A 21,207-nucleotide genomic window follows, 5' to 3' on the forward strand; every position below is an offset into this window, starting at 1 on the left:
TTCTCACTCAAAACTAGAAATTGTAACTTCTTCATAAATGATATGGTATTCTGTGGGTATATAAAGAATAGCACAGACAGTAGATATGCATGTTTCCCAACATCAGCCATTGTAGTGTCAGAGTGCTATGCTGAAGAAAACGTCCGCATATGTATAATGAGCATAAAATACAATTAAAAAAAAAAAAAAAAAGGAACATAAAAACCAGTACCAGCTAAGCAAAACTCAAAAATCTGAGTACAAGTTTTAAAGAAGAGGTATCAAAATGTATCAACTGCTGTATAATTTTATTAATTAGCCAAATTATGTACTCTGAGATTGGGATTTACTCTAAGTGGTACATTGTAAATACAATTCAACTGAAACTACAGCATATACATATTTTCTTCACTGTTCCCTAAGTCTTCTGACCATAACAGAAAAGTGTGTAATTCAGTAACTGTCACCAGTCTAACATTGTGCCATGCAGTTCCTCCCAGGAAAATATTTAAGTGTCTTCAAGTCTCCTGATGATGTTTATACATCGAGGTAAACTTGGGCTAGCACAGGCAGTAACGGACAGAATACAGACATTTTAAGGAGGCTATACCAACTGAATTTGTATTACTAGCTCATAATCTATTTATTTATTTTAAAGGAAAAATGTATAAAACTGACTTTAACCATTTCATTATTTTTATTTAATGCTGTTGTCTATCTTTTTATTTGAAGATGCGTATTGGCCTTCATTCAGGATCTGTCTTTGCTGGAGTTGTGGGGGTTAAAATGCCTCGTTATTGTCTCTTTGGAAATAATGTAACTCTTGCCAACAAGTTTGAGTCTTGCAGTGTACCTAGAAAAATAAATGTCAGCCCAACAACTTACAGGTACAGTGCCTTACAATGTACGTCTGTAAAATGTCCACCTGAAGTAGTTAATGTGAAATTTATTCATTATCTTGCCGATCTTTTTTCTTCCCTCTGAAGTGCTACTGTTTATTTTTCTTTTTTTTCTCTTTTTATCTCACTGCTCATGATCACACCATGGTTATTTTTATTCAGAATGCAACAGGCAGCAAGAAAAAGGGTGAAACAGAACAGCTGATATTTATTTTTCAGATGTTGTGTTTAAAATAAATGGAGGATCAGGGCCAATTTTGCTTCTTGCCCTGAAGCCAAAGAAAAATCTCTTGAATTTTTACTTCTCTCAAATAGTTGTCTCCTCTTTGAGCTATGTATCTTTCAGGGTAAACTGGATGCCAAGTTTATGCAGGTGCCCTTGAAAATAACTACTTAACTGTACAATTATTAAGCATCACCTTATGCATCTCCATTCTCTTGATTAGGGTAGTTGAATGAATAGATTGCAATGAATCAACCAAGCCAGTGTTTAGTTTATACCTGTCTTGATCACAGCTAAGTTTGAACCTTAGTATGTAATCTAGTCTGTACTATTTATTATCCATTCAAATCAGACATTTTTAGGGTATTTGTTGTCATGCAGTTAGCAAGCTCTCCCATGGAAAATACAGCATCTTTCTTTTGTACCCTTCATACTCCCAACCTCTCTTTGTATTACTGTTTGTAATACTCTTTGTATTATCTGTTTAATTGTATTTTAAAATTACCTTGCAAATATGTTTGTGGCCAAGTAATAGTGTTTTATAAGTTTGAATTTGGTGGTAGTAACAGTTCAGACTGTTACTCCAGGTCCAGGTCTGTATTTTATGCCACTTAAACTGATACAGATTATTGCTTCTTCCAGAGTGGCCAAAAAAAGTGAACTACACAAAGTGAATTCAGTAATAGGAAGTAATATTGCTGGATGGGTAAAATAACCAGAAATATGGATATAAAATCTTTTTTTCCTTTTAAGGAAGCACTACTGCCTTCACTGCAGCCTGGACAGTCAGCTATTCCTATTCAGTTTGTACCCACCGCTGCATATCTGATCTTGTGGCAAGGTCCTATGGCCACTGTTAAAGAATTTGGCACGGGATCCTCTGACGTTCCCTGCAGCACATGCTATGTGATATACAGGGTGCCAAACTATAGATTATCTTGTATAGGTGATTTTGACACATGTGTTAGAGGTATCAGAGTACACAGCAAGTAACCTGCTTTTGGATCAAGTACTCTAAAGGGCTATAGTGCATGTTAGAAGTACAGTGGTGGCCAACAGTGATTTCTTCCATGTGCATATGGCATAACATTTTGAATCAGATTGGCTATACCCTTCTCTTAAATCAATAGACAGTTTTTCTGCACAAGATTTTTTTATATTCTGAGGCATACTCTGCATGGCTGTATATTCATTTCAAGAGAATATCTGAAATGAGTACACTGTTGAAAAAAAATAATTGTTTGGATGCCTAGAAAACAGGCAATTTAGTTAAAGGATAAACTATTGTTATTATTCGCATGGTATGTTTGTTTGTTTGTTTGTTTGTTTTCCCTGCATGAATGATGTGTTAACATACTTTGTGTTTAGTGTTTTTACTTTCTGATTTGTACATGAATTATAAACAGATATCGATAACATTATGGCATCTTGCACATCTCCTATATGTAAAAGTATTTGTCTGGAACATTAGTAACAGGTTTACATTATTTATCTTTAAAGAGTACTGATCTGTATTTCAGATATAAAAGACCACTAGGTTTAGTGGACCTATGTGTGAAAAAGCAAAATTCTTAGAAGTGGTAAGATGATCTGAATAGTTTAGTTAATAAGCTTTTCAGTATTTCATTAACACTAATCATGCTACCAGTCTCATGCTAAGCTGAGCTAGCTGTCAGTACTAGACCAGTTTGGGAAATACTTAGAACAAATATATCACCTACATTAAAAGCACGGACAGGACAAAAAAAAAAAAAAAAAAAAAGGCAATGTTCCTGTTTGCACTGGTGCATGAATTAACTGGTTATCAAAATTACTAAACAAACAGTTTTTTAAAATATTTTCAGTAAATAACATATAACTATAAAATCAAATTCTGCCCTGCTTTATAAAGAATACACAAATAATTATTGAATGTCTATGCATGTAGTAACAATTAGTGACTGAGTCATTTTTAACCAAGATGATTAATTTTTGTTATAGGTTGTTAAAGGAATATCCAGGTTTTGTGTTCACACCTCGCTCAAGAGAAGAACTTCCTCCAAATTTTCCCAGTGATATTCCTGGAATTTGCTATTTTCTGGATGCATATATTCAAGGAACAAGCTCACTGACTTGGTTTCAAAAGAGAGATTTGGGAGATGGCAATGCCAACTTTTTGGGTGAGGAAACAGGAATAGACTAAATTGTCTAGCACATTCACAAGTGTATAGAATAAATTTATAAATATTCTGTGTTTTTTTTTTTTGTATAAATTGAAAATTTTTAAAAAAATGTATGAAACATGAAAGCACTTTAGGTTGTTAACACCTTAAAGCCAGTATTAAAATTTCAGGAAGTATGTCACTGAGTACTTTCTACTTTTCCTTTGGATAGGAAACATAGTCACTAAAATAATATTGCAACTTTACTGTTTATAATGCTACTAAAAATACATTTTCCTTGTGGTGATATGTAAGTGCTACATAACAAACCTCTCAGTTTTATCTGTGCTGAGAATTCTAGACGTATTGTATGTGCAGTGTGTCAGGAAACATAATGTGCAAGTCATGCAGCCACATGCCGTGTTGTGAGCTGGTGCTTACCAATGACTATTAGAAATACATTTTCTTGGTGATTCCATAAGAAAAATATCCATAAAAATGCTGTCACTGCTATCACATACTCCTTCCAGTGCATCCTTTGGGCCCCATCCTTGTAGCTGCTGACCATCTTCTAACACTTGCTGGAGTGTGCTCAGCATCTTCTGGATCAGGCTGTTAATTGTAGCTAATACACATATAAATAGCAGAGTTTGCTGCTTACTGTTTCCTGAACTTTATTTTGTGTATAAAATGAACATAGATTAAAACACTGTATAATCACATACTAAAGTCTCTGTAATCATCAAACAGTATTTTATTTCTTGGGGTTTTTAAAATACCTTATAAAAAATATCAACTTGTTATTATGTATTACAGCAATAAATGTTTTCTTTTTGTTGTCATTTAAATTTGAAAAGTTTTAAAAGGAGTGTAATAAAATGTGCTCTGGACTGTTTACTTAGAAAGGAAATTTCCCATCGGACTGTATAACATGGAACAGAAACACACTGTTTTAAAGCCATGATCCTTGTTCAAGGAGAGCAGTATATACATGACATATTACCTGGAATGCCTATGCTACACTCACTTTGTAGTTGTCAGGGGGATCTACAGATGAACAGAAGTGCTTTAAAACATATCAACACATGTATTAGTATTTCTATGGTACAAGCTTTTCTATAGTGGATGGTGGAACATGAGTGGAGAACTCACAAGGGTCTGCCTCTGCAACTGGCAGAATAGAGTTAATTGCTGAGTCCTGAGTTTGGGATTGTGCCTTTGTAACTATCAGATTCATCTGCACAGATGTTTCTCTGTGTTGTACCGGTTGGTCCCAACTGCAGGCTGGAGAATTGCATTGTTTACACACACAAAAGTATTTCCAGTAGTACCAAATACTAATTGTTATTACTCTAACCTCTTAAACTCTTGGGTTTTGGCATATCAAACCATAAAAGCCTATCTCCAAGATACGTGCTGCTGAATCAAGATTTTGCTCTCTGAATATTTACAGGTCACAATTTTATTAGACAAAGGTGCCATTCTGTTGTGTGTGGGTTTTTGTTTTGTTTTGTTTTGTTTTGTTTTGTTTTTCCTGAATTTGACTGCTTCATTCTGAAGCTATTGTTCTTATCCTACTCCTTTGCAGTAGAAACTTGTACAGAACAGGTACCATCAGAATTTTGAGAAAAGTCATTATAAGAGACTAGCTTTATGAACCTTTAAAAAGTGCATTTTAATTCATGTTTCTTGTGAGCATCATTTGAAGAAAACTTGAAACATGGAATCCTGCTATTCCTTGAGATATCCTATATCCATCCAAGATGTTTAGAAACTGACTCAAAAAAGGAACCTGAAAGGCTATATGTAAACGATACACACATACACACACACAAATATATGCACATTTGTAATATTTTTAACAGCAGTGTTTCAAGAAAACAAGAATTTTGCAAGTCTTGGTGACTGATCTTTGCAATATTATGTTCTTAGGAAAATTCTGTTCTATTGACAGAAATACCCCAAGACTAGTAGCAGTCCCATAAGGACACTCCTAGATATAAAAATGATGAGAATTATACTACTGACTCATGATATTGACCCAGTAATAACCAAAGTCAGTAAAAATCTATCCATCTCTATGTCATTTATTGAAGATTAAAAAACACGTAAGCTTTAAAACAAAAGATTTCTTTCTCTATATCTACAGAATGGGAGGGGGATGTAGGATATTCATCCTGGCAGTTCTTGACTCCTTCCTATGCATCTCTCTATAAAATAAAATGTGCCCTAGGCCAACATTTTTACTACAGATTAAATTCACCCTCCAGTGTTACTTTTTATAACTCTCTCTTTTTTTAACACACAGTAGGCTACGTTATCAGCTAAGATAAAATTTCTGTAGAACTCCTTTTTATTTCACTGACTTTTTTTTTGCTGAGGAAGTCAAAACATTCTTTTGTCTACTTCAGCCCGAATTCGGAAAAGTTTCCTGATAAGTTGCTTAAGCATACATATAAAGCTATATGCTTTCATGTCAGTGAGATAAATAGGATTTATGCACATATTTAAGAAAATGATCTGGGAAGGTACTTTAATATGTACTTGTGTCCATACCTGTTCTGAACAACAACAACAACAACAACCAACACAAGTCTATATTTATTTTTAAGTGTAACTGTTAAGAATTTAGGCCTCACTGAAGCTGTTCTCCTGTTTAAGTTTTTTGTCGAATGAATACATTTTTAATAAGGGACAATTATTTTCAGCTAATCTTTTCACTTAAATTAAAGCCAATGGAAATAAAAGAATCAGAAAATTGATAAGCAAATTGTTGAGATAATTAAAAGGAAGGCAATTTAATTGATACAATACTGGGAGATTTTGCAAGGAAATCAAACAATTGTTTTTAAGCTGATGTCTTGTATACTATTATGTTGTCTGAAACTGTGAAGTCTTCAGAGACTATACAATGCTTTTGATATTGACATGCACGATTTAGTATTATGTACACAAACTGATGTGACGTGATTCTGATGTGATTTTTTTTTTTACTAGTACATCAGCTGTAGGACTGATTCCTGTTCACATTTACTCAGTGTGATGGAAGATATGGTTTTGTCACACAGTAATTCCTTAGGCAAAAAGTTGTAAATAGTCCTTGGAATAAATAAGGAATAGTTCCTCTGAAGATATATATATATATATATATTCCAAGTGGATATAAATCTACTGCTTTTATTTCATTCAGGCAAAACCTGATCTGATTTCAAGGAACTGTTGGGATTTTTTTTCTCATTGCTGGTGTCAGAGGAAGTGCAATTAGCGTAGAGTGGTGTTTTCTTTCTCTGTGAACTGCTGTACAAAAACAAACCAAATGAATTCACAGAAACTGACAAAACACTGCAGTACACAGATAACTGAGCCCCAGGCCAGATCTACTTCTTCCTGTGAAGGAAAAATTCAGACCCCCCCAAACCCAGTTTACTTCTCCCATCACTTTCTTTTGCATTCTCTGCAGAAACAGAGCATTTCCAGCTGTAAGCTGAAAGCCATCAGAATTAAGGGAAATTTCTCTTGAATCTTGGCAAAGGGACCTTCTTTCAAACCCCACCCATCCTATAACCCAGCAGCTACTCTAACTGCTACCATTTTTTTGTGTGTCTGGTCATTGTTCTGAAAAACCAGTGGAAGGGCTGTTTTTGTTTCCTGGAATAGCAATAATTTTTGTGGCTATTTGCCATACAGCATACAAGGGACTATGTTGCTTTCAAAGCCATGCTTCAGTTCATCCGAATTCAGTTCAGCATGAACCAAAATGAACTTCTCTGAAATGAAAGCTAGGACTTTCTTTGCTACTTCTGAAGTCTGCAACATATGTGCTACAGCAGACTTTAGAGGCCTCTTAAACCATGTCTGGTGGCATGGCTGCTCACAACTACATAGGAAGGAAATGAATCAGATATAAACCTTTCCTTTTTTTCCCTTAAATTATTTTCCCAGTCCAATTTGCTTGAGTTCACTGACAGTCCTTTTCTGTAAAGGGAGAGAGTAAAACCCACAGCCCTACATTACTCAGCAGCACTTTGATACTGAAGCACCAATAAAAGGCAGGAGAAAATCAGTGGTTCTGAAACCTCTGCTTCATCCAGATGCAATTGTTTAAAGATAAGTTTTCTCCTGAGCATGAACAGTAGGATCTGAATGTTAAATATGCAGCTAGGCTGGAATATGAACCTGGAGAGCCAGTCAAAAAAATAATAAACTGGAAGAATCTAAAACCAAGTAAACAACCTTATAAAGTTGCATGTCTTGAGCTTCAGTGGATTTTTGATGCTGACAGTAAAGTCAAGTTGAGCCAGCTGTTTCCTAATCTAAATGGAAATGAAGACATACATTTAGTAATGTCCCAAGTATGCACAAAGGAGCAGATCAAGTAATAGACAGTTCCACTCTTCTATATTTTTAACCCAAAACAAAACCTGCAAAGAAATATCAAGGACCGTAACTTCCCAGGAACTTCGGACTACAAGTCTATGAAAATCAGCTGGAGTCTTTCCGCTGATTGTAGGAGGTGTTAGGAAAGAATTGGTTAGGTATAATTACTTTGCTTTGCATTGCTAACATGATATTCCTCTTACAGGAGGATGCAACAGAGCCTGCAACGTTTCTCAAATCTACGTAGATTATTGTATTGACTTATTGAGGGTTGTTTCATTTATAGCTTGTAAATACCAGAATTAGAAAACAAACCAAATGGTATATTGCTACATTAAAAATAACTAGTCTTGCTGAAGGGATCTGAAAAAAACGCATGCCTGTTTCTGCACCTTAAAAGCATACTATGATAATCCGAAATTTCAAGTCTCAGACCATTTGAAATAGCAAAATAAAAAATACCCATAATTCAGTTTGATGTTAATAAAATTGCTTCATTAAATGAAATCCAACAATACCATATAAAGCACCATTTTTATTAGGGTTTACAGTAACAATATAAACTTCAAGAGTGAAGTCCAAAGTAAAAAAATGTAACTTATTAAAATGCTTTGTTTTATAGTGGTTGTGTATTAACACAAACCACATTGAACTGAGTGTAAAAGTTCTTGGCCAGCTAGTAGTTATCCCAAAATTATTGTCTCAACTATTGTCCTTTCATACAGCATAAAAGGATCTTATTTTACTTTTGCTTTCAGAGACCTCAACAATTCCCAGATGAAGTTAGCATCGCACATCAGGAAAAACCATGTGTATCAACACTTAAAAAGTACAACAGTTGTTTTTCTCCTGTAATCCGAGACTGCAACTCTTTTAGTTTTCTGATGGCCAATGCAGGAAACTCCTGAGAAGTATGCAAGGATTCCGGGGGACACAAAGGGGAGAAGTTGCCTTGTGGGATTTCAGTTATAGAAAACTTTCTAAAAGGCTTTTCACACCATAATTCCACCCCACACACATCCCCACTGTGCCTAGTTCCACAGCTACTCTCCTGATCTTGAACACTAAAAAGCAGCTGGGCAGCAAGTCATGAACCCAGTGCATGATGGTCCCCAAATTAGAAAGAGACTGCATGCTATAGAGAATGAGCTGCAGGCTTTATGGAAGTGCAGCTGATACAGCCTAAATGGTTGTGTGAAATGCGTTACTCCGGTGACCAAATGTCTAGTGACTGCCAGGGCTGGGCTTTGAAACACAGCCTGGGGTTAATAGCTTAGAGTCTGACATGTACGTAGTGTGCCTTGTTGACTTAAAGCCTGTCTGTCCTTCTACCAAAACCAAATGTTGTATAAGACCTACCAGATAATCTTGATTCATCTGACACCTCGAAAAAAGTTTGGCTCCTCTCAGCAAATCACGTGGTTGATTTCTTTAATTCAGCACTGTCCAAGCCTTTAAAATGGGAACCCTGTTTTAGAAAAGGAAATTAATTACTGTGTGCTTCAACACTGCCGATGCTGTCAAGTCTACCACTTTTCAGTTTACATTTAACAAATCTACATCACCTCTGATGCCAGAACACTTGCATGTAAAGCTTAATCTCAAGAACAGCTTGCAATGCAACCTACAAGCCTGAACCAAACCAAAAGAATTGTATAGAGCAATTTTGAATTTTGGTGATATTGGCACTTTTTAAAAAAGTGTCACGCTTGTATGCAAAATTGCCAGGATAATCTACATTCTGAAAACCATATTCAAAAAGAATTTGATGTAATTTCTCTAGTACCTTTTTATAAGCATAGGGGCTTACCCCATACACAGAATAAACAAGTGAATTTCTTTGAAAGTTCAAAACAATTATGATGTTGTTACTACTAATTCTTAATCCACTCTTGTCCCTATCCTTATCCTATTCCAGTACACATTTATCCCCTGCCCAGGATGCGCTGTCAGGACTTCAGAAAAGCAAAGTTTATAAAGAGCTACAACATTAGCAGAGCAGGATATGTATTCCTATTTTCCACAAACTTAGTTCCTACCAAGCAGGAAAACAAGATGGCAATCAGAAGTACCCAAATCCTAGTTAACTGGGAAGAAGCTGACCCCTCCTAAGCCTTTTATCCAATTACAGCAGCATGATTTATCACATGATGTCTAATGCAAAAATTAGAGATTTGCATGCCTTCAGATTTTGCTTGTTTTCTACAAAGATATCTTCAACCAATAGTTTGCTTGTGTTTTTCTAACAATTTTCTTTCCTCCTTTCAAAATTAGCATATTCTGTGTATGACTTTAACTGGTTATATTGAAACATTCATTCGTGGTCATTCTTCAAAAAAAAAGCAACTAGAAGTGGCTTTCGCAGTAGATTTGGACTGTGTTAAACTAAGTAGAATTGATTATGCCTGCTTGACGCAAATGCAGGGTGTCCCTCTACTGTTCCTGGAATGCCAACTGAAAAGAGGTTTGCCAACTTTCTGATGTCCATCCACCCATAATTTCTCTTCTCACTTACTAAGAATTTTAACAGATCTTAACACAGGTTCAGAAGTTCACCAAGCACTACATGAGATTTCAGAAGATTTTCAATTTTATAATTTATTTACTTATGTAGCAATTCAAACACACACTCTATCTTCATTTTTTCATAATGTATGTCAAGAGTTTAATTAATTTTTACAGTTACTTTGCTTTATCTTACTAAGGTCTGAACTTTTACAATTTTACTTACATCTAGAATCCATATGGATCCTTAGAGCTGGATTTATGTGCATCTGTGGCCCTCTTGGCTTCATGTAGCAAGGTCTCTGCCCAAGAGTTACTACAGTAGTAGCCCATCAAGTATTCATCCTATAGTCCTCCCAGATAACCTTATTATCTCTTGAATAGTCTTTAATTCTTTTTAAATAAGCAGAAAGAATTATAAGTCTCCTTAGGATTTTTATTCCATACACTACATCTGTAGATGGTATAAAGGGCTTTAAACTGAATATGTTTTTTTTTTTTTTTTGTTTGTTTGTTTTTTTAAGTGCTGCACTATCTCTTCTGTTCCACATGGATTATCACATGTGATGATTGTGTTATTTCTGAAGCCTCCTTGGCATGTTGTCAGCAATCCTCAGTTCAAACTCCAGTTGTAAGGGTCATAACTTACTTGGAGATCCCTTTCAAAATCTCTGTTTAGTAGGTTAGAACATTGTAACGACACTCTACAGCAATGTCTCTTTCACCTTAGCTACTGACAAGGACTTGTCAACACACACTGAAATGTATTGAAAGCAGTTATTGTGTTTTTAACTTCATTAACCTTTGAAAATTAACACACAGAAATAGCTGCAATCATTTTGCTCCTCTGGTTCTCCACTTTTCACGGGGCAATTACCTGGCCCAAAGCTAAGCAATTGCACGTGGATGTGAAACAATTGAGGAACCATTTCTGTTCCCAAAAAAGCAACCCCTGCAAAGGGCACTGACAGCAGAGCATGCACTGCCCTCCATCTACCTTCCCAATCACTGTCATTTTGCCAGGCACTGACAGTCTTCAGACTGTCAGCCGAGCCCCAACAACCCCAGCTGGAGAAAAGCTTTTGGAAAACCCCTTCTGATGCGCAGGAAACTCTAGAGCAGTGCTTTGGATGGTTCTGTGCTGGGAAGAGCTACAGGGAAAAAGGGATGCGCACAGCTCGCAGCCACCACGTCAGCAGCAGCGCGGCTTTCCTCTCACACAACGCACCCCGAAGAGGAGGGGGACGTGGCATAAAAACCTCCCCTGCCCCCTGCAGGGGCACCCTCTGCATTCTGCCCGCGGGGGCCGAGGCTTTTCGGGCCCGTGCCTCCATCCCCGTCCCACAGAGGCCGGGGCCGGGGCCCCTCCTCCCCACCTCATCCCCCCTCCCTCCCTACACGGCCCGAAGTCCCGCCCCCGCCTCCGATTGGCGGGCAGCGCGCCGGCCGCGCTCCCCATTGGCTGTGCCGGCTGCCACTCGGGGCGGCGGCGGCCGGGGGAGGCGGTGAGGGCAGCGGGGCCGCTCTTCGGCAGCGGCGGTGGTGGCGGCGGCACCATGGTGAGCTCCGGCCGCCGCCGTCCCTGCCCGGCGCTGACGGGGCCGGGATGAGCTCGGCGGCGGGGAGGGGAGAGGCTGGGGCAGCTGGGGAGGGGGGGCAGGCCTCCGCCTTTTATTTTTGGGGGGGTTTTGGGGTGGGGGCGGTGAGGGGAGGGGGCGGTGGGGGGGTGATGGGGGGCTGCAGGGGGCTCCCCCCTAGGCTGTGCCCCTGACCGTGCCGCCGCCTCGCCCTGCCCCGCAGTACGGCTTCGTCAATCACGCCCTGGAGCTGCTGGTCATCCGCAACTACGGCCCCGCCGTCTGGGAGGACATCAAGTGAGTGCGGGGGGCGTGGGGATGTGTGGGGATGGGGGTGTGGGGATGGGGGTGTGGGCGTGTGGCGCCGTCTGCAGCTAACGTGCGATGTTGGTAATGTGCTGTGCTTGAATTAGAAGTGTCACTGCGTACAGGGACTGTGACTTCACGTAGACATCAGAGTGATTTTTGTGTTTATCCTCCTGAACCCGCTCTCTTGTATCCAAGCGTTGCATGCCTGGCGATGACTGTCTCCATTTAAAACTTCTGATGAATTGTGGGATTGAAAGAAATATGTGAAATGCGTGGTGCCAACAGCGTCCTGCGTGCCAGAAATATGGCAGTGCTGATACATGGCCACAAGTATAAGAAATGCTTCAAAAAGGCATAAATGCCTACAGAGTTGTAAGCTTTGTAAGGCTTCATGCAGCTATGTAGTTAGAAGAGATGGTTTAATATGGTCTCTTGATATTGTATGTTTCAAGGGAGAAGGAGATTATCCAATGTAGAGAAAGCAGTCTTCTTGCAACAGGACAGCTTCTATACTACCCTATCCCATTTATTTTGTGGCAGTTTTAATAATATGTCAGTGTAGCTGTCTTGCCATTGCTCTAATACAATTTTTGAGTTACAGGGCTGCCCTTGAATGTGAAATCTTTGTGACCATGCTTTTTTTCTTCAATTCATTAATTAAAAACGGGGTAATCTTACCAGAGAATCACAGAAATGTTGGCTTGAAGGGACCTCTGGAGGTCATCTAGTCCAGCCTGTGTTCCAGCCAGGACTGTTACCAGCACTAGATCAGGGCTCGGCCGTGACTTCGTCTAGCTGAGTCTTTAACATCACCAGAGATGGAGATCCACAGTTCCAGTTCAGCAGTCATTGTTACACTGATCCAAGGCAGTTAATTTCTAAATTACACATTGCAAATACAGTTCTATGGATTGCACAGATGAGTCTTTAGCGAATACCATACAGTTTTGGACTGCAAGTTAAGTAAGCTATGTTAAGTTTATTTTTCTTGCACACCTTAATTAAACACAACAATCTGTTTTGAATTCTTATGCCTCGATACTGAGTTTATATGATACATGCAAGTTAAGAGACTTAGTAAGGAAAAAAAAAACAAATGTTAGTGGTACATCAATCATCTTACATGAAAATTATAATAAAATAAGTATAAAATGTACTAAAGAACGCTCACTCTTTCCTAGCATATTATCCTTAACAACATGCCTTTGAGTCCCCTTTTGTCCAGTTCACCTGCTCATCAGAACTTGTACAGGAGAGGAATCCATCAGAGAAGATAAAGGTCTCATCTATAAGGGTCGTGCTGCAGACTGTCAGGACCCCCAGCCATAATTTGTGATGCAGCCTACCTATAGGAATTTTGCACGTACCCAGCAGAGTACCAGAGATCAACATATGATGAGTATTACTCATTTAATGTTTTGGAAAAAAAAAAAAAAAGATATGAAATGTTTGGCTAAAGGTCAGCAGTGAAAATTCAGGAAGCTGCTACATCCTGTTTCTGTCTTTCAGCTGGGAAACATTTCTGTCTTTTTGCAGCCCAACTGCAACTAGGCTCTGCTATTAACTCCCAGAAGATGGATTTTTGGAAGGAAGTAATACCATAACACCATCCAAACAGAAGAGTGGAACATGATCTGCAAGAAAGAGCCAATATATTTGTATATGCAACAGCTGCTGTAGCTCTGTATGCAAAAGGAGTTTGCAACTGGATTTTTATTCATCAGGATTTATCTTAAGAGTTAGTATATTCTAGAGTGTATAAACCAGTGGACAAACCCCTGTAAATCTGGAACAGGTTATAGCAGTTGCACTGCTTTAGGGGATGGTACAGGGTCCTCCGCTAGCCATTAAATATCTGCTATTTTAGGTCCTTTCAGTTCCTCTGTTACACTTAAGGAGATGTTGTTAGGTTAGATGGTTGATGCTCTTGTGAAAGTGGTGTTTTCATTGCCATCATTTGTTGTTAATTGAATCAGAATGATGATGTCATTGTACTTCAGTCCTTGGAAGGAGAGACCTGGAATACATGTAGAAATGCTCTGATCAGCACTCCACTAGTCCTGCGGTCGTTTTCTTAGCAAATAAACTGTTACTTAGAATGATTAACCACATTTTTGCTGAGAAGACACTTCTGATTTGTCCCTTCCCTGCTTGAGAACCTCTCTCAAACTCCTTATTTTGTCATTGTCACATCTAGAGAGCTAATTCAGATTGTTTGGCAATTGCAGTGTCCCTAAAAGATAGTTCTCAAGATGCCTTTGGCATTAGATATCTTTACTTCTCCTGCAGCCAACACAAATGCTAGCTAACATTTTAAATTGTCAGGCCTGACCACTTTCACATACATACAGTTTTGTGCTCATGTCTGATCAAGGCCAAATTTGTGTTGCTGGGTAGACCTACAGTGTGTGAATGTGATGGTAAGCAGTGGGCATGGAATTACCTGTCCAGAACAAAATAGAGAGACTACCCACATGAAAAACAAAACAGCAGTAACAACAACAACAAAAAAACACAAGGGAAAGCAAACCAAACCAAACAAACAGAAACACACAAAAAGTTTTTTTTGTTTGTTTGTTTTGTAGTGGATATATTTAAAAATTGTGTGGTTACATATTTTTAAAAGGGACTTCTGCTATGATAAAATGTGAGCTCCTTTGCAACAGATTCCGCATGTAGCTGAGCAGCACAGCCAGTACATGTGAAAATCTGAGCACTCTGTTCAGCAGCTCTAAAGGTTTAAGTGTGTAAAAAACTGAAGTATTAACAGGGATGTCTTCCTGAAACGGCTCCAGGGTGGTATGTGGGAGCTAGGGCACTGTTGTCAGCTGGGAATATGTACACAGTAGCTTTTCCTGTGTTTCCCAACAGCATCACTTCACTCTGTGTTTGATTAAATGAATACAGGATTTTCCCACGGGCTCCTAAAGCTAAATTTAGGCCAGGTTAGATGCTCAAACTGTGACAATTTCAGATATATTGCCAAGAATAGGAATGAGAACTTGAATGTCATATTAAGAAACACATTCAAACAGTGTAAAATGAATCTGTTTTTCCCACATAGGTACAAGAAGGATCTAAAAGATAGTTTTTGAGAAATGAAATGCTACAGTCACTCAACTGTAGCCTCCATCTTCCTTCTGTTTCTGTGTTAGAAGTCCCCGCAAAACATGTGTAGCCTGTGAGCATGGAAAAACTAGAGCAGAAGTTAAAAACTGTTACAAAAACTAAACATCTAGAGGTAAAAACACTTTTTAATTGATTCTAGAAAAGAACATCTGTGTTGAAATTTTCACAGTAGCAAAATACTCATTTTGTGCCCCGAGAGTCATGTATTCTTTGCCAGGTGAACCTTAGTATGGGATGTAGAAAGCAAGAAGTAGCATTATTTTCCTGTTGCTCAGTGCTTGGTGTGGAATCAAAGCATCATCCTGCCTTTGCCCTTTCGTGGATCAGTCTGTCTTGCATTGTCTACACATGCTCTTAAATGCTAATGCTCAAGGTCTGAGTAGCCTGGATAACACTAACTTCCCATGGATTCAGGGACTGAAAGTGTGTACCAAGGAAGATCAAAAGGTGATCACTTTTCCTTTGAGGAAGGAAAGCTTTGTTGTCCTCCTCCAGACTTTGTCCATTATCACCTACCAATCATCTAGGCTAGTTCACTCATTAGAAGTTGTTTTCTGTAACTGTCCTGTTATGCTTAAAACAGTGAAACACAGGGGGCTGGGTAATTAACATGCTATAATTATCCTGGTATAAAGGAAGGAGAGAGCTTCTCTCCTCAGATTCAACTTGGGTTCAGCTGAAGTGATAGAAAAAAATACTCAAGTTGAGGGAGTGAAATAGGCGGTAGAGCTGGCATTTTCCTTTAGGAAATAGTACTGACACAGCTTGATGTCAGTAAAGGGTAGCATAGATCAGACTAGTTACTGTAGGCTTTGCAGTAAAAAGTAGATGATTTAAGAATACATGTTTATTGGATAAATTTTCAATGGCATTCCTAGCAGGTATATTGGTATTGTTGCCAGTTGGCTAATTAAGTCAAGAGAGGTAGATGATTTTGTTCATTTATGCATGTAAAATTACCCTCCAATAACTCTCATTAGAGTTTGGGTACTTACGAACTTATGAATTCATTGATAGAATGTGATATTCTCATTAATTTTAGTTCCAGTTATATTCCAATATAGTAAATAATATAAAGTCAAATAATATAAAAAGAGAAAATCTACTCAACTGTGCCTTTAAGAATATGTAATTATTATTATTATTATTATTATTATTATTATTATTATTATTATTATTATTATTTATTACAGGGTAAAGAATTGGATTTGGTTCAAACTCACATTGTTTCCTGGGAATTTCTAGTATAACAAAATGTAGAGTTTTGTTTCCTATACAAACGAACAAAAATTTATTTTGCAGCTGGAAAATAAAGGGACTATACTTCAGTATGTAGACTCGTGTCAATATACTGAATTTAGAATGTTACCTTACCAAAGATAATTTTCTCTGCTTATGTCTGTGGCAAAACACAGTTTTTGTTTATGGCAAATCCTGTAAAAATCAAGGTTTTTGCCTATTGCTTTTGCTTAGCAAAATGTTTAGATGTAATAATACTTCATAATGTATCAATTTGCCTTTTCAGGTATTATTGAGAAAAGCTGCAATGAAAGGCTTGTTACAAGTTACAACAGTAACCTCTTAAGAGGTGCTGGAGTTGAGGTGAATTGTGAATCTGATGCTGGTGCCATGTAAAGTCCATGAAAGCTGTGCTTTGACCATAAAAAGTGCAGAGTATCATGAAAAAACAGGTTCACCTGTCTCAAACTGGGCATTCAAGATTAATGAAACCTTTTGTTCATTTATTGTTACTATTACATGTATGTTTTGATCTGCCGTTGTGTCATCCATTTAAAACAGAAATTATATAATTGGTCTCACTAGCCTGTTAATTAATACTTATCCATGCAAATATGGGGATCAGTTCCACAGACAGGCTTCTTGGGAAGGACCAATTCTGTCTTCAGAGCTGGATTATAAAACTATGCTGTATATCAAGCCTGATGTTATATATTGACTAATAGGATAAAATAAAATATTGAATAGCTGTGTACTATCTGTGTAGAGCCTGTCCTCAATATTGAAAGATTCAGTAGCCTTGGGGAAAATAAGATGTTAGGTGTGATGGGTAGGTTCCATCATGTAGGCTCGGGGAGGGGCAAGGGAACGTAGTAAGGAGCAAATTTCACAAAGTTTGCTCTAAACAGTACTTGAGCTCATCTTTCCAGCTTGTGCAAAGCAACAAAAAGAATCTCATCAAATACTTCTGGCTCTTTATGAGATATTTGTTTTACTTAGAATCATTTCAGAAAATGTCGTGTTCTCTAAGATTTCAGCTAATTTATATAGGGCAATATAAATAGAAAAGAAAAAAAAAAAAAAGCATGTAAATGTATTAGAAACAATGTAAAACTGTACCATAGTCTGTATCAATCTGTACTGCGTTAACAGTATCACTTCTGCTAGGGGAGAAGGTAGGTTAATCATCAGCTTGTAATGTAAAGTTTCTGGAGAAACTATACTTCCCTTTATAGATACATAGGCATAGAAATACTTATGTGTACAGGTATATACATGTGTGCGTATGTGCATATCACATCTACATAACCACGATGTGGCCTGGACAATAAAAATACAGATTAAACAGGCAAAATCAAAGACCTGCACAAAATGTGAGGTATGGTATTTCAATTATGTATCATGTTGTTGAAGCATGGGATAGTCCTTTTTTTTTTTTTTTGTATGTGTGTGTTTTTTCTCAACAAGTTGATTTGCATAAGAAGCTTGGTGCCAAACTCCTTTAAGATGTCTGAGTGTAGATTTGGATGTGCTTAGGACTTCAATTATTTTATTTTATTTTAATCTTAATGCCTTTGGGATTTCTCCCAAGTTGCTGGCTTTTCTGTTTCTTTCCTATGTACTTCTCTTGGCAGGAACTGTAGAAGTCCAGGTGCCTATCAAGATGGTTATGGATTTTACCACACAGACATGTAGAACTATATTGCAGTACTGATAATGAGTCCCATGTGAATCATCTCTTGCTTTGTTAAGCTGCAGGACCTTGCTCAGTATTTGCCCTTCCCAGCCCAGAACTAATTTATTACAAGGAATGTTTGCTTTACAGTTTACCCGAAGTTACTGATTTCGTCATGCTCAAAGACATTACAGGCATACTGTGTTAATTATCTTAAGTGCCTTTTCACCATGAACACTAACGAAAAAATAGACTCTTCACTACAGCTTTATATATGGGAGTCCATACTTTTTCTGGGTTGTGTAGGATCAAGTTATAATTAACTGCAGCGGTCTGTGAAAAGCCAGGAAAATCGATTTTTTCCTGCCTCCATTAGCATTTTGTCTATCCAGTACTGAAGATGGAGTGTTCCCTTTGATCAATCTCATAATAATTAAAAAAAAAATACAGGTTAAGTATAAATAGAGGTCAGAAAGACAATTTGGAAAGCCATTAGTGGTGAAAGGACAATAGATTAATTATTTTAATCCATTGCACCTCTTAACATTAGTAAGTGGCTGCTCCTTCAGTTCCTCACAGCAGAAAGACCCGTTTGGAGGTCAGGATTTTAAACTGTGTGGATGCCAGATTCTTTAATTCATTTGGAAAAGACCTGGCTAAAAAGAAACAGTGCCATGGTTTGGAGCATGGTGTGAGTGTGCTTGCAGTATCTCTCAGGTACTTTTTATTTTTCCCAGAACTGGGAAGTACTTTTAGGTATGTCACGATACCAGGTGTTGTAAACGTATCAGTCACTCTTATAAACGAAATGATTAAAAGAAATACCATTTATTGGTATGGTAAATACCATTCCTTTTAGTCCACTTATGTAAAAGGAAGCAAAATAATACTAGCTTTGTGTTTTTAATAATATTTTTAGTATTTGGATTAGTAACAAAGAACTTGCACATTTGTTAACTGTATCTTCTAGGATAATCTTGTTTTGAAAACCTACATTAAACACTCTCATCTCCAGCTTGTAAAACTGGGAAATAGCTCAGAGCACTGAAGTCTATAAATACACCTATTTACTTTACCCAGAATGTCATTTTCCTGGACAGATTCCCATTTTTTTCTAATCTTGTAACTTAATATAATTTATGTTTTTCCCAGCTGGGTGTTTAAAATATCTCTAGACCATCCATAGCACGTACAAGTCTATTTTCTTTCTTTCTTTTTTTTTTCTTTTCTTTTTTTTTCTGGGAGGAGTGGGAAGATTGGATCAATATTTTAAATACTTTTAGTAAAGCATCTTTGTGAAATACATGAAAAAAGATTAATAGTGTTTTGAAAACACAAACCATGTGTGAAGTAATACAATAAGCAGTGATTTTGCCATCTTAATGTAAGAGGGATACAAGGATGATGATTCGGATTTCGCTGATATTATCTTTAGTTCTGACACATGTAATTCTGCTTAATAATGTTGCTGTTGGAACTGAATTAAGCTTGACATGTTCCTATCAGTGAGATCAGAATCATGCTGGGTTTCTAAGTGCAGTAGTGTTATTTTGTCAAGAAGATTGTTTTGACTGGTTTCTTCAATTTAACAAGCACTTTTTCCATCCTTGGTACACCAAGAATAGTTAAACACAATGGTGGCAAAAGTCCCAACAGAAACAACGCCTATCATGGAAGGAGTCATAGAGGTGGTCTTGGAAGTCGCTGTTGTGGCCTGTTCAAGGTGACACACCCATGGCATGCACTTAGGACCATAGTTTTTATAGGAAGAGGTCCAGTTGTACTTTCGGTACACTACATGATCTGTTAAAGTGATACCAACAGCTTCTAAATAGTAGTATAGCTGTCACAGAGAAGTTTGTGTGTCTTGAGGATACAAAGAATTGTTCCACATAGTCTCCAATCATCTAATTTTCCTGTTTGTATCAATTATATTTTCTCAACATTTACTGTGTGCAAAGTTCTATGACGAGAAGGGTTCTTCTGTAGAAAAAAATGTTTTTTTTTTTCATTGTTGTTGTGTTTTTTTGTTTGTTTTTTAATTCCAGCCTTATTACTGACTACACAGATAAAATAACCAAATGCTGCATAAAAAAATAATAAAGTTCTGAAAGCTGCAACCTTCTACTTGATTATGATTTATTACAATTGCTTTTAAATGCTACAATCTGACTGCAAAACTACATTAAAATCCACTTTGTGGAGGATGTACTATATAAGTAAGAAAAACATGTATATAGGACCAACCTGTCCAACATCTTGTCCAACTATGTTGCCTGTAAAATCTCAAAATGGCAAAAGGAAATCCTTGAAACATCAAAAGAAAGTATTTCCCATATGTTTCCAGGATCTTAAAGATCAACATTCATAGCAAGCCTTTTCCCATGCATACAAGTTAGGAATCTCTGTGCTAAGAAAAAATGGGTCTTTTCCAGACCACATTTCTTTGAGGTTTACAGTGTGAAGTCTGAGAGTGAAATAAAAATGTGTGCAACCTGTGGTCTAAAAATCCATATTACAAGATCTGTTCTCATTTTAAGAATGGTTTTTGTCTGAATGTTTGTTAGCACTTAAGATTTCATTCATCTTTGTGAATTATTAACGCTGCCTTTGAACATGAGTAGTGTGTTTTCAAATACTAAACTAGCTTCACAATGGAAAAGATTTTCAAAGGGCCTATTGTACACCTGTAACACTATTTTGTGCTTCTAGACCAATGACAATTTGGGGGTGTTAGCATGACCAGTAGCGGAAGGGCTGCTTTTAGGACTTGATCCTGCTTTGATCAGCTTGGTAGGAATTTTTCCATTGATTTGGATGATGTCAAGGTCAAACCTGTACATGAGAAATGTCTTCTGTGGTACTGTTATTTTTCATGGTGCAATGGTTAAGGTTATTTTTCCCCAAGTAAACTTCCACAGATTAACCTGGATAATTTAAACATTTGGGAGGAAAACATTTTAGAAAAAGTCCTGGCTGGAATCCTTGTTTGCCACAGTTGGGATAGCTCTGTGTAATCATTCAAAATTAGCCTAGAGTGAATAAAAAGGGCTGCCAGACCGCAGCAGTTAGGACAGGCATAACAAAGGATGCGAGTTTTGAACCATGAAATAGCACATCCTGTGTGCTGACAGCAGGAGTCTGTTCAGGCAAC

General features: G+C 37.5%; 2 protein-coding genes across 7 annotated transcripts in view; both read left to right on the forward strand.

Moving 5' to 3' along the window:
• Positions 1–4,090, forward strand: part of GUCY1A1 (guanylate cyclase 1 soluble subunit alpha 1) — a 34,989-nt gene extending 30,899 nt beyond the window's left edge. For all 5 annotated transcript variants that reach the window (XM_068681049.1, XM_068681050.1, XM_068681051.1 and 2 more), the window contains 2 exons: positions 712–866; positions 3,082–4,090. In XM_068681049.1, the coding sequence (XP_068537150.1) occupies positions 712–866; positions 3,082–3,283 (357 nt within the window). In that variant the 3' untranslated portion in view covers positions 3,284–4,090. The remainder of the gene's footprint in view (positions 1–711; positions 867–3,081) is intronic.
• A 7,508-nt stretch (positions 4,091–11,598) lies between these two features.
• GUCY1B1 (guanylate cyclase 1 soluble subunit beta 1) overlaps positions 11,599–21,207 on the forward strand; it is a 39,954-nt gene continuing 30,345 nt past the window's right edge. The window contains exons 1-3 of one of the 2 annotated variants that reach the window (XM_068681055.1): positions 11,643–11,683; positions 11,925–11,998; positions 13,547–13,748. Coding sequence is in view for 1 of the 2 variants with exons in the window: in XM_068681054.1 (XP_068537155.1) it covers positions 11,681–11,683; positions 11,925–11,998 (77 nt within the window). In the remaining variant the exon portion in view is untranslated. Of the gene's footprint in view, positions 11,684–11,924; positions 11,999–13,546; positions 13,749–21,207 lie in introns of both variants that reach the window. The other variant, XM_068681054.1, reaches the window with a different exon arrangement.

This window comes from Anas acuta, chromosome 4 (genome assembly GCF_963932015.1).
Source record: "Anas acuta chromosome 4, bAnaAcu1.1, whole genome shotgun sequence".
In the NCBI taxonomy this organism is placed as follows: Eukaryota; Metazoa; Chordata; class Aves; order Anseriformes; family Anatidae; genus Anas; species Anas acuta.